At 45.2% G+C, this 10,294-nt stretch overlaps 1 protein-coding gene across 3 annotated transcripts; it reads left to right on the top strand.

The window, feature by feature from the left end:
- Positions 1-502: 502 nt before the first annotated feature.
- On the top strand, positions 503-9,175 carry NUDT9 (nudix hydrolase 9). Of its 3 annotated transcripts, none has more exons than XM_050338991.1 (8): positions 503-641; positions 2,277-2,513; positions 4,526-4,621; positions 5,600-5,686; positions 6,586-6,697; positions 7,115-7,261; positions 7,510-7,594; positions 8,546-9,175. In XM_050338991.1, exons 2-8 carry the CDS (start codon positions 2,314-2,316, stop codon positions 8,719-8,721), a joined length of 903 nt encoding a protein of 300 aa, XP_050194948.1. In that variant the 5' UTR covers positions 503-641; positions 2,277-2,313; the 3' UTR covers positions 8,722-9,175. The 3 variants fall into 3 exon arrangements, with proteins under 3 accessions (XP_050194948.1, XP_050194949.1, XP_050194947.1); XM_050338992.1 differs by having other exon boundaries at positions 509-617; XM_050338990.1 differs by lacking the exon at positions 503-641 and adding an exon at positions 805-1,032.
- Positions 9,176-10,294: the final 1,119 nt, after the last annotated feature.

Raw genomic sequence — 10,294 nt, forward strand, 5'->3', positions numbered from 1 at the left:
GCCCCCCGCGTCCCAAAGCCCAATCAGAGCGCGGCTCAGCACCGGGAGCGTGCCCGTGGGCGGGGCCAAGCTGCGGCCCGGGGCGGCGGGGTTTGATCGTGGCTGGAGCCCACCAAGGTTCTCTGTCATTCCCCCCTCCCGGCCGGGCAGGGGAGAGAGAATAAAATGGAGAGCGACCCGTCGTAGGTTGAGACAAAGCAGCAAAATCGAAATTTTACTGGAGCAAAAGCGAAAGTTTCCACGCGCACAAGCAAAGAGGGGAAAAAAAAAAAAAAGACATTATTCGGTATTTCCCATGATCAGGCGGTGTCCGCCCGCGTCCCGGGAAGCAGGGCTTCGGTACACCTAGGGGTCGCTCCGGAAGGCAAACTCTGTAAATAACAAATGCCCTCCTCTCCTTCCTCCTCCTCCTTCTTCCGTAGGTTTTATATCTGAGCTGACGTCACTCGGCGTGGAGCATCCCTTTGGTTAGTTTGGGTCAGCTGGCCTCGCGGTGTCCCCTCCCAGAATTTTCCCTCCCAGAATCTTCTCCACCCGCGCTTGCTGATGGCGTGCAGAATGTTGGAGAGACAGCGCTGGTGCCGTGGGAGCGCTGCTCCGCAGTAGCCAAAACACTGGTGTGTTCCCGGCCCCCTCTCTAGGTACCAATGCCCAGCCCGGCACCGCGGGGCCGCCGTGGGGAATGAGCTCCATCCCAGACAGTCCCGCTGCGGGGCGTTCGTCACTGGCGCCGCTCCGCCCAATGCGGGGCGAGCTTGTACCGGGGCCGGCGGGCGGCTCCTTCCCGGCCTGGGCGTAGGAGCCCCTGGGAAGGAGCGGTGTCCCAGAGCGGCTGCCTCGCACCGCCGGTGCCAGCACTCCCGTCCCGGGCCCGGCCCAGAGCCGCACTCCCGGCCGCGGGGCCGAGGCTGGGGCCGCGGCGGCGCCGCCGATGCCGCTGCCGGCCGGGTGCCTGCGGCGGGCCGTGGCCGTGCTCTCGTTGTCCGTGGTGCTGTCGGCCCGGAGCGCTGCCCAGAGCCGCCCGGCACGCAGGTACCGCGGGCTGTGCGCGGGGGAGCCGGGACGCGGCCGCTGTCGCTGCCGGAGGTCGGTTCCCTGTTCTGCGGGGGAAGCAGCAACCTCATGGCCGGGCCGAGATCCCGGGGCTGCCTCCCATCCCGGGGCTGCTTCCCATCCCCTTCCAGCGCAAGGGGAGCCCGGCGCGGGGTGTGCGGTGTCGCTGAAGGGTGTCCCTTTTGGGCACGGGCAGAAACGCAAACCTGGCCTTGTCCTTGGAAGTGATGTAATTACCGGAAAAGCACAAAAGCAATGTTCCCCTTTTCCGTATCTCTGTGAAGGGTTTGTAGGTTTTTTTTGAACTTCGGGTGTCTTGCGAGCTGGATATTAGGAGGAGTTTTTTCACAGAAAGGGTGGTCAGGCGTTGGAATGGGCTGCCCAGGGAGGTGGTGGAGTCACCGTCCCTGGAGGTGTTTAGGGATAAAGACTGGACGTGGCACATGGTCTAGTTGACATGGTCGTGTTCGGTCACAGGTTGGACTCGATCTCAGAGGTCTTTTCCCACCCAGTTGATTCTGTGAATTGTGCTGCTGAGAACGTCAGCTCAGCAGTGACCGTGACACGTGCTGTACTCGTGACCCGTGAACTCCCAATTTCAGTGAGAAGCAGAACCTCCTCTCCCAGATGCACGTGAAGATTTCACAGCATCTGAGATGTTTGGAAGTGGAACTTCTGTTTTTGAAAAAGCATGGCCTGTTCTGCTAGTTTTAATCTAATATTCACATCTGGGTTCAAATACCAGGGTAAATAGTGTATGAGTAGGGTTTGTTTTTTTTTTCTTTTTTACCTGAAACTCTTTAGTCCTATCATCACCTTCCTCAGATGTTAGGTTGTTAAAATCTGAATAGTCTTTTGCAGAGGAGATATATTTCCTTATATAAAGGAAGCGATTCTTTATTAATAAACCCCCACAACTTTTCATGAAGAATTTATGAATATCTTGTTTCTAGGGTACTTTTTTGGGTAATAACCCTTTGCTGAGCTTGTCTAAAGTAATCTTCTTTATTTTTGTAATAAGTAAAAAATTAATTGAGTTCAGGAAGGCCACTTTGTATGTTGAAGGAAATCTATGTAGAGTTTTTAAGAGCTGATGAACAGGCACCATAACACAATCTGTTGTATTTTACTGTTGGTTGGTTTTTCAGCTTCTGAAAACCCATGGCAAAATAAAATAACTAGAGGCCTCAAGCTTTATTTCTTTAATTTTTGTTATTTTTCAGTAACTCATCTGCAAACTGTTGGTCCCATCTTCATCCTATGAACATGTTCAGCAGTTACAATGTTAAGTTCTACCACAGCAAAGCTCTCACCTCCCCATATCCAGGATCACATGTTGAGCGTAGCCACGTTCCTGAAGATAAAGTGGGCTGGCTGACAGAATGGAAAGATTATAATCCCGTGGAGTACACTGCAAAGTCTGTTTTGGCTGGACCCAGTTGGGCAGATCCCCAAATCAAGTGAGTGGAAATGGTGGCTCTTTTCTTCTATGAACATGGAAGCAGGAAATAGTGATGACCTGAGTTAACAAGATCATCAGGTTAAGTGATGTGTGATTCTGCAGTGATGTGTAAAAGTCCAGTCTAAGAAAAGTGGTGGTTAGAGAACTGAATTGTTTGGGTTAGCTGTGAAGGTCTTTGACACATAATTTTACTGAGCTGTTGATGCTGTGCAGTGTTTCTCTATGTTGTGAGCTAAATAAAAATCTCCTAATTCTCCTTAAGAATTTGAGACAGTATTTTCATAATATACTTGTTTGTTCATGGATTGAATGCAACATGAGAAAAGAAAGTAGAATTGTAGTTCTTGAGTGCTCCAACTTGGGCAATGTGACAGGTTGAATGCATGACTGTAACTGTTGTGGGGTTTTTGACTATGTGTATTCATTTTTATTGATTCTGCAAATATTCTCCTCTCAAGAAATGCTGTATGCTTCTTGACTAGAAAGTTAGATGCATGCGTCTGGTGTAACTTGTGATAAATGTGAAAAGGTGATTCCTATATATGCACATCTGTGTAGGCTCTTGAGGTTTCAGCCTTATTTTCCTTGTTCCCCACTGCTGTGTGACCATGTGCCTCTGTTTACTCTTAGTGGGGTTTAATGTTCTGTTGATTACAAGGCAATCCTCAGACTCCATAGGTGTGCCAATGTTCTGCCAAGGCAGGTTGTGAAAGTGCCGGGTAATCTTTTAGTAGGCATTAGTAATACTTCAAAAATTTTAAAGTCAGGACTGGGGCCGGTTCTGTTTAATATCTTTACTGATGATCTGGACGAGGGGATTGAGTGCACCCTCAGTCACTTTGTGGGTGACACCAAGTTGTGCCAGAGTGTTGATCTGTTGGAGGGTAGGAAGGCTCTGCAAAGGGACATGGACAGGCTGGGTCAATGGGCCAAGGCCAAGCTGGATGAGGTTCAGTAAGGTGAAGTGCTGGGTCCTGCACTTGGTTCACAACAACTTCATGTAGCACTGCAGGCTGGGGAAGAGTTGGAAAGCTGCCCAGTGGAAAACGAGCTGGTGGTGCTGGTTGACAGCAGCTGAACATGAGCCAGAAGTGTGCCCAGGTGGCCAAAAGGCCAATGGCATCCTGGCCTGGATCAGGAATAGTGTGGCCAGCAGGACTAGGGCAGTGATTGTCCCCTTGTACTTGGCACTGGTGAGACTGCACCCCAAATCCTGTGTTCAGTTTGGGCCCCTCACTACAAGCAAGACATTGAGGTGCTGGGTGTGTCCAGAGAAAGGCAATGGAGCTGGGGAAGTTCTGGAGCACAGGTCTGGCGAGGAACAGCTGAGAGAGCTGAGGGTGTTTAGCCTGGAGAAAAGGAGGCTCGGGGGAAACTTTATCACTCTCTACAGCTACCTGAAAGGAGATTGTAACAAGGAGGGTGTCAGTCTCTTCTCCCAAATAACAAGGGATAAGACAGGAGGAAATAGCCTCACGTTGTGCCAGGGGGCGTTTAGTTTGGATATTAGGAAAAATTTCTTCACCAGAAGGTTTATCAAGCAGTGGAACAGGCTGCCCAGGGAAGTGGTTGAGTCACCGTCCCTGTAGGTATTTAAAAGACATGTAGATGTTGCACTTAGGGACATGATTTAGTGGTGGGCTTGGCAATGCTGGGTTAATGGTTGGAGTGAGTAATCTTCGAGGTCTTTTCCAACTGAAACAATTCTGTGATTCTATGATTCTAACTTTAACAAGAATACCTCTGAAACATTTTTTGTCTAAATGAAAATTTAGGGAGATATGACGTTAAATACTTTAGTTCTGCAGTTTTCCAGCAGAACTAAATACAGGGAGACTGTCATGAGTAAAGATTGAGACTTCATATAAAGAAAATGGAGGGCCTGCAACTAAAGTTCTGGTAAAAACTGCTCATTGGACCAGTGGGTGTTGCCAGTCTGATGGTTTTGGGGGGCAGAGGGGTGTTTTGTATTTATAACTTTTACCTATTAAATCATTATTTTCCACACAGTGATAAAGGCTTTTCTCCCAAATTCAATGAGAGAGATGGAGAAGTGGAGAGGAAGAGTCTGGATGGCTTGTATGTGGTTGAAAATGGGAGACCCCGGTGAGTGTGGTTTTTTTGTTTGCATATTTATCTCAGTGATGTAGTTTCAGTCCTCAGGCAGGTCTGTCAGTTTTGGTACGTGGTATCTGCTAGAACAAAGCCGAGGTAGTCTTCCCTAGAGACAGGAAAGCTGATACCTTGGGACCAGAGTTCTTCTGGAAGACGGTTGTGGCAGAGAGGCATGAAATTGTTAGCCAGTACTACAGCCACAACATGGGGTGGTGGTGGCACTGGAGTCAGGGGAGGTCTAATACTGTCAATAGTAGGGTCTGTTGGGTTAATTGTTTCCACAGTTTGACCAGATGTGGGGCCCTGAAGCTTTTGTTCCGCTTGTGTGCTAAGGTGGAGGGATAGAGTATTTCCTTCCACTGACAAATCCTGGAGTAGCACAGATGAGTAATCTCACCTAAAAATAGTTTTTCTTCTTTCTGCCTTTTGTACATACGTGAATGCTCTGTGCATCCATAGTCTTGGAAACTAGATTCGGTTTTCAGACAAGGTTGTGTTGTGCATGATGAGAGTGATGCTTGATCAGGAGCATCTCGGGACACAAGATCTGAAAAATGACAAAGCTGTTTTGTCTTTTTCTTTTGCCTGTGCTATTAAACACAAAAAGAGGTTGATGAAGGAGAAAACCATGCTATGTCTCTTGCCTTTTAAAGCACAGGAGGATACTGAATGCATGTTGCTATCCTTTCCTTTTTTGTTATTTAACCTTCCATAAAGCTGTATTTTATTTTTTTTTTTAGAATACTTGGAGTATCTTTTGAATGCAGGGAAATAAATATGTTCAGTGTACTGTTGTGTCAACGGTATAGAGATGTAGCAGTAAATAAACCCCTTTGCATTTCAGGTGGCCCTCAGAGATCAGAGGGACAATAGCATAGTCCTAACTCAGAGATCAGGGTGCTACTGGGCTTAATTTCTGATTAGAACCAGTTCAGGGCTCTAAGTTGTGTGCTGTGGCATTTATTTCAGAAATCCAGCGGGAAGGACTGGCCTCACAGGCAGAGGATTGTTAGGGCGCTGGGGACCAAACCATGCTGCTGATCCCGTCGTAACTAGGTAAGGGGCAGGTGACTGCAAGATGTCCTGCAGTACAGAAAAAATGCATTTTGTTTCTTCTGTGCATCTCTGGACAGGCTATTACTTTTCATGGTCCTTTTGTGTGTGTGTTCTCTATATGTGAGCCCATTCAGACATGAGTATCTGAGTGGAGAGATACACAGACATGAGGAACACACGGCAGAGTAAGGACTCGCTGCTAATTACAAGCAATTGCTTCTGAAATGCTGAGAAAGCACATTAAAAAAAAACCCAAACAAACAAATGACCCAGGAAGCATAATTCAATAGAAATACATTATATAAAGAGTCTTCAGTAACAAATGTAAGAACTGAAAGGATTATGTGATGCTTTGATACTATATACTGCTGAAGGGCCTTAGATGAGGCATGTGAAATTAAATTGCAAGAATAGATTTTTCTATCATAATGACTCAACTACAAAAAAAAAAAAAAAAAGAATAAAAAGCTAAGTGCCTGGTCTTGTTATGTAAGAAACAGTAACTTGACTTAGTATACTATAGGAGGAGGTGGGGTGGGGTTACAATGTTTTTTGGTCAGCGTGTGCTTTGTTTTAATGTACTTTTGCTAGCAGGATCTGTGTGTACATGCTAGCTATTTTACACAAAGCATTCAGAAAACACTGTGTAGTTAACAGAAGTGCAAGTTAGGAAGTGCCATGCTGAGGGTAGAACCGTTGTTAAAAATCATCCTGGTGCATTTTAGTTCTTCCCCTTTTCAGAAGGATGCCAATGCTACTGAGTTGCTTCCTTGAAAGTAAAGGACATACTGCTTTTGTTTTAATTTTTGTTTAGACAGCTTTTTACTTTAACTCTTGGTAGTTCTTAATCTTTTACTGATGGCAGTGGTGGGTGTTTGTGCCCTTGTCGTTTGCTACAGGTGGAAAAGGGATGGAAGTGGCAATAAAGTTGCTCATCCAGTTACTGGCAAAAACATCTTGCAGTTTGTGGCTATCAAGAGGAGAGACTGTGGGGAGTGGGCCATTCCAGGGGTAAGGGCAAAGCTCCAGAGACATCTCCCCCCGGCTGGTGAGGCCATGAGGCAATAACTGGCATGCATGTGATAGAAGAGTGCTTTTTGATGGATGGCCTGGTGTTGCAGCAGTGAGGAGAAATGCTCCTTGAACCAACTTTGCCCAGGCATCAGCTGGCATGCCTTCTGCTGTTTCTGCATTGCAAAGTGGTATTCTTGTTTAAATCTGCCCATGTCTTGCTTAATGCAGGCACAGTTGATTCCACTGCAGGTTTTGAAGGGGGTGTGTGCTTGATCTTTACACCGGATTGTAAAGTTCCTCCTGTGTCCAGAGTACGATGCAGGTGGATGTAATATACTAAGAGCTGGGAGTCACAGCAAGTGGAATCTTAGGGATTGAAAAAAATCACCTTTTCTCCTTTTTTTTCTCTCTAAGGGGATGGTGGACCCAGGGGAGAAGATCAGCGCTACCCTGAGGCGGGAATTTGAGGAGGAGGCCTTGAACTCTTTGGAGAAATCGCCTGAGGAGAAAGCAAAATTGCAGAAGCAGCTCCAGAAGCTGTTCAACCAGGAACACTTTGTGGTAAGCTCTGGGTGTCCTGTGATAACCTCTTGAGCCGTGCATGTGACTCACAGCTGCATGGAACTTGAGAAAGTGTAGCTGAAATTAAAATAAATTGTGTTGCTCTGGTTCTCGTGGTGCAGGAAACGGAAGGGACTGTTGAAAACGCTGTAAGGGCAAATGTGTCAGAGGAAAGGCAGAAAAAATCTTAGTGATTCCACCTTGTTTGTTGTGACACTGAGCTTATTTTGGTTTGTCTGGGGCCTTAGGTGTACCGAGGATATGTGGATGACCCTCGTAACACTGATAATGCCTGGATGGAAACAGAGGCTGTGAACTATCATGATGAAACAGGTGGGTATCTCCATGTGTGCTTTTAGTTGCCCTTTACTCCATATGCTGGTTTGAAACTGGGACCTGTGTTGAGCTGGGAATGGCAATGAAATTGGGGGAACATGCAAGTCAGGTGTAAAATATGGGACTAGATTCTTAGAATCATCTGTTATCTTGGACTCTCATTTTTCACCTGCAAGATACATCAGTCTAGTCAGGTGTTTCTGACTTGTTAAGTCAGAGACTTCATATAGTGACATTTCTACTGAATTTTGGGTAGTAGATACCAGCTGTGAAGTTTCACATGCTACTGGTCCTTGATTTATCAGCCCTCAGAAATAGGGGAGATACTATATCTTTGGTCTTTGTTTCTAATGCAGAATTTAAAAGCATTTCCTTGGTTGTTGTCTATGAAATCCTGGGACTCTTGTTGTAGAAACAGAGTAAAAACTTAGGAGGGAGCATTTCAGAAGCCTTTCTGCATCCCTTCTTAAGTAGTATTTTTGATTTTGGGGCCTTTAGTAAAGTTTTAATTATTCTGTTTTTTCATAAGTGCATATATGTTTCAGAGTTCAATTTTTCCTGTAGAATAATAGCTGAAAAAAGTAGCAATCAAATGTTAGGCAAACAAAAAAAATCAGGGCAGAAGAATTGGCTAAACTTAAGGTAGTGAGTGTGTGTTGTCCTGATGATTTCCAGTAACCTTTCATGCTGCTGATGGTACCCTAGGAGTGGTGACAAGGAGTTACCACCACCTCGGCCACTCAGATTTGCCTTAAAATAGTGTAGGTATGAGAAAAGTCAGTCACTGATTCTGTGCCAGAACTTAATTTCTTTTTTTCTCTGAGAAGCAGCTGAAAGTTGCTGCCTGTGAAGGAGCATTGTGGAATGGTGAACTGATTAGATGTGAGAAAAAAAGCAAGAAGAAAAGATGCAATAGCATGTCCTAACTGTTTTTTTTTTTGTGAACAGGTGAGACAATGGATAATTTGCCTCTGGAAGCAGGTGATGATGCTGGAGCAGTGAAGTGGGTTGACATCAGTGAGAAGCTTGAGCTGTATGCAAGTCATAGCTACTTCATTAAGCTTGTGACTGAGAAATGGGGAGCCCACTGGAGTGAGGATCCAGAACCTGAGTGCCATGAGTGATGTCAACGAGGAACTGACAGACATCAAGAGGAGAATATGTTTTCCAGCCTTGAAACAGATGACATTGTCATTTTCAGAGGAAATTCAGTGAAAATTCTGTGAATTTCAGCTGGAAAAAACAATGGACAGTGATAAATACAAGTTTTTTCAGAGACTTGAGATTGCTTCTTTTGATTTCTTAGCTAGTGTGAAATGAGATGAAGGAGGAGCTCTGACCTTGATTTGCTTTCTTGTCTTCATTATTTGCAGCTGTTTCATCATATCTGCAGATCTGCACAGCCTCACTGGGATTCTTGACTAGTGGTGGTTCAGAGGCTGCTCACTTTAGCTCTGTGTTTTTTGCACTGATTCCTTGTCAGAAAGGAATCCTTAAGGGATGTGAGACTTGTAGGATAACCTGGATAATGATTTAATTTAAGTGCGACATAATAAAGTGAATTTCTTTTTTGAGTCATTTCTCTTGCGTTGCAGTGATTTTCTATTTTGAGATACTGGTTTTCACATTTAATTACTCTTTAGTTTATGGTATAGATGGTATTCACATCTGAATGGGTGACAGTGCCTCTGTGTGAAAAGATAACTGTTGAAGGGTGAAGCTTGACTGATTTGGAGAGCTGGATTTTGAGGTCCCTCTTCCCACTGTTCATGGCAGTACAGCTGTGGGGGAGACTGTACTATAAACAATCATTGGAAAGAGCAGCCTTAAAGTATAAGCACAATCTTAAGCTCTGCCAGGGGAGGTTTAGGTTGGTATTAGGAAGAAAGTTTTATGGAGAGAGTAATCAGACATAGGAATGAGGCTGGTGTTGGACTAACATTAGTAGCCCTTGGTGGTTCAAGGGCGAATTAGCAAGGGGCGAGGGGACTTCCACTATTTAAGCTACCAAAATAGCATTTCTGAATCCCATATTCTTTTCATTGGAAAGGTGACATGGCTCAGGTGAAATGTGTTTTCTGGTCTTCCTTTGTAGGAATAGCATATGGGGCTTCTTCCTGAAAGCAGAGCTTGCTTGGAGTGTCTTCAGTGAAGTGCTTAAAAATAAAATCACAGAGTTAATGGGATTCAGGAATAATCTCATCCTGTCCTGATTCTTTTATGCTTAAATTGTGCCTCTCTTGAGGCCAGCAAAAGATGGGAGATGGTGAAAGACATAGTTAGCATTTTTTCTTGGAAAAAAAATGGTAGCATTAGTTGGTGCTTCTGTGGGATGAAGGAAGAATGTGTCTGCTAAGGAGAATAAGGAGGTGTTGGAGCTGTGATATCCTCTGCTCCTTGTGATGGTGGATGTGTTGCTAAGCAGTCTTGATATGCATCCATGCTCACCATGCTCATACAGAGTTTGTCAGCAGGAGTTCTGCTGTGTGGCATTGGTACTATTCCTGTTGAGCTTCAAGAGGCGGGGGAAGAAGTATCTGAAAAGTGATGATCTTTTTTCCTGTATTTTAGGAATTATGGTTTCAGGATTGGAGTATATGATCTACGCTCTATTTTCTTCTCCTTTAAATCTGAAATGAAGTTTTCACTGAACCTTTCCACTGCCTTGGTACTTTAACAAAGTTCTGACAAAAAACA

Source organism: Myiozetetes cayanensis, unplaced genomic scaffold (assembly GCF_022539395.1).
Source record: "Myiozetetes cayanensis isolate MyiCay16 unplaced genomic scaffold, myiCay2020 scf75, whole genome shotgun sequence".
Lineage (NCBI taxonomy): Eukaryota > Metazoa > Chordata > Aves > Passeriformes > Tyrannidae > Myiozetetes > Myiozetetes cayanensis.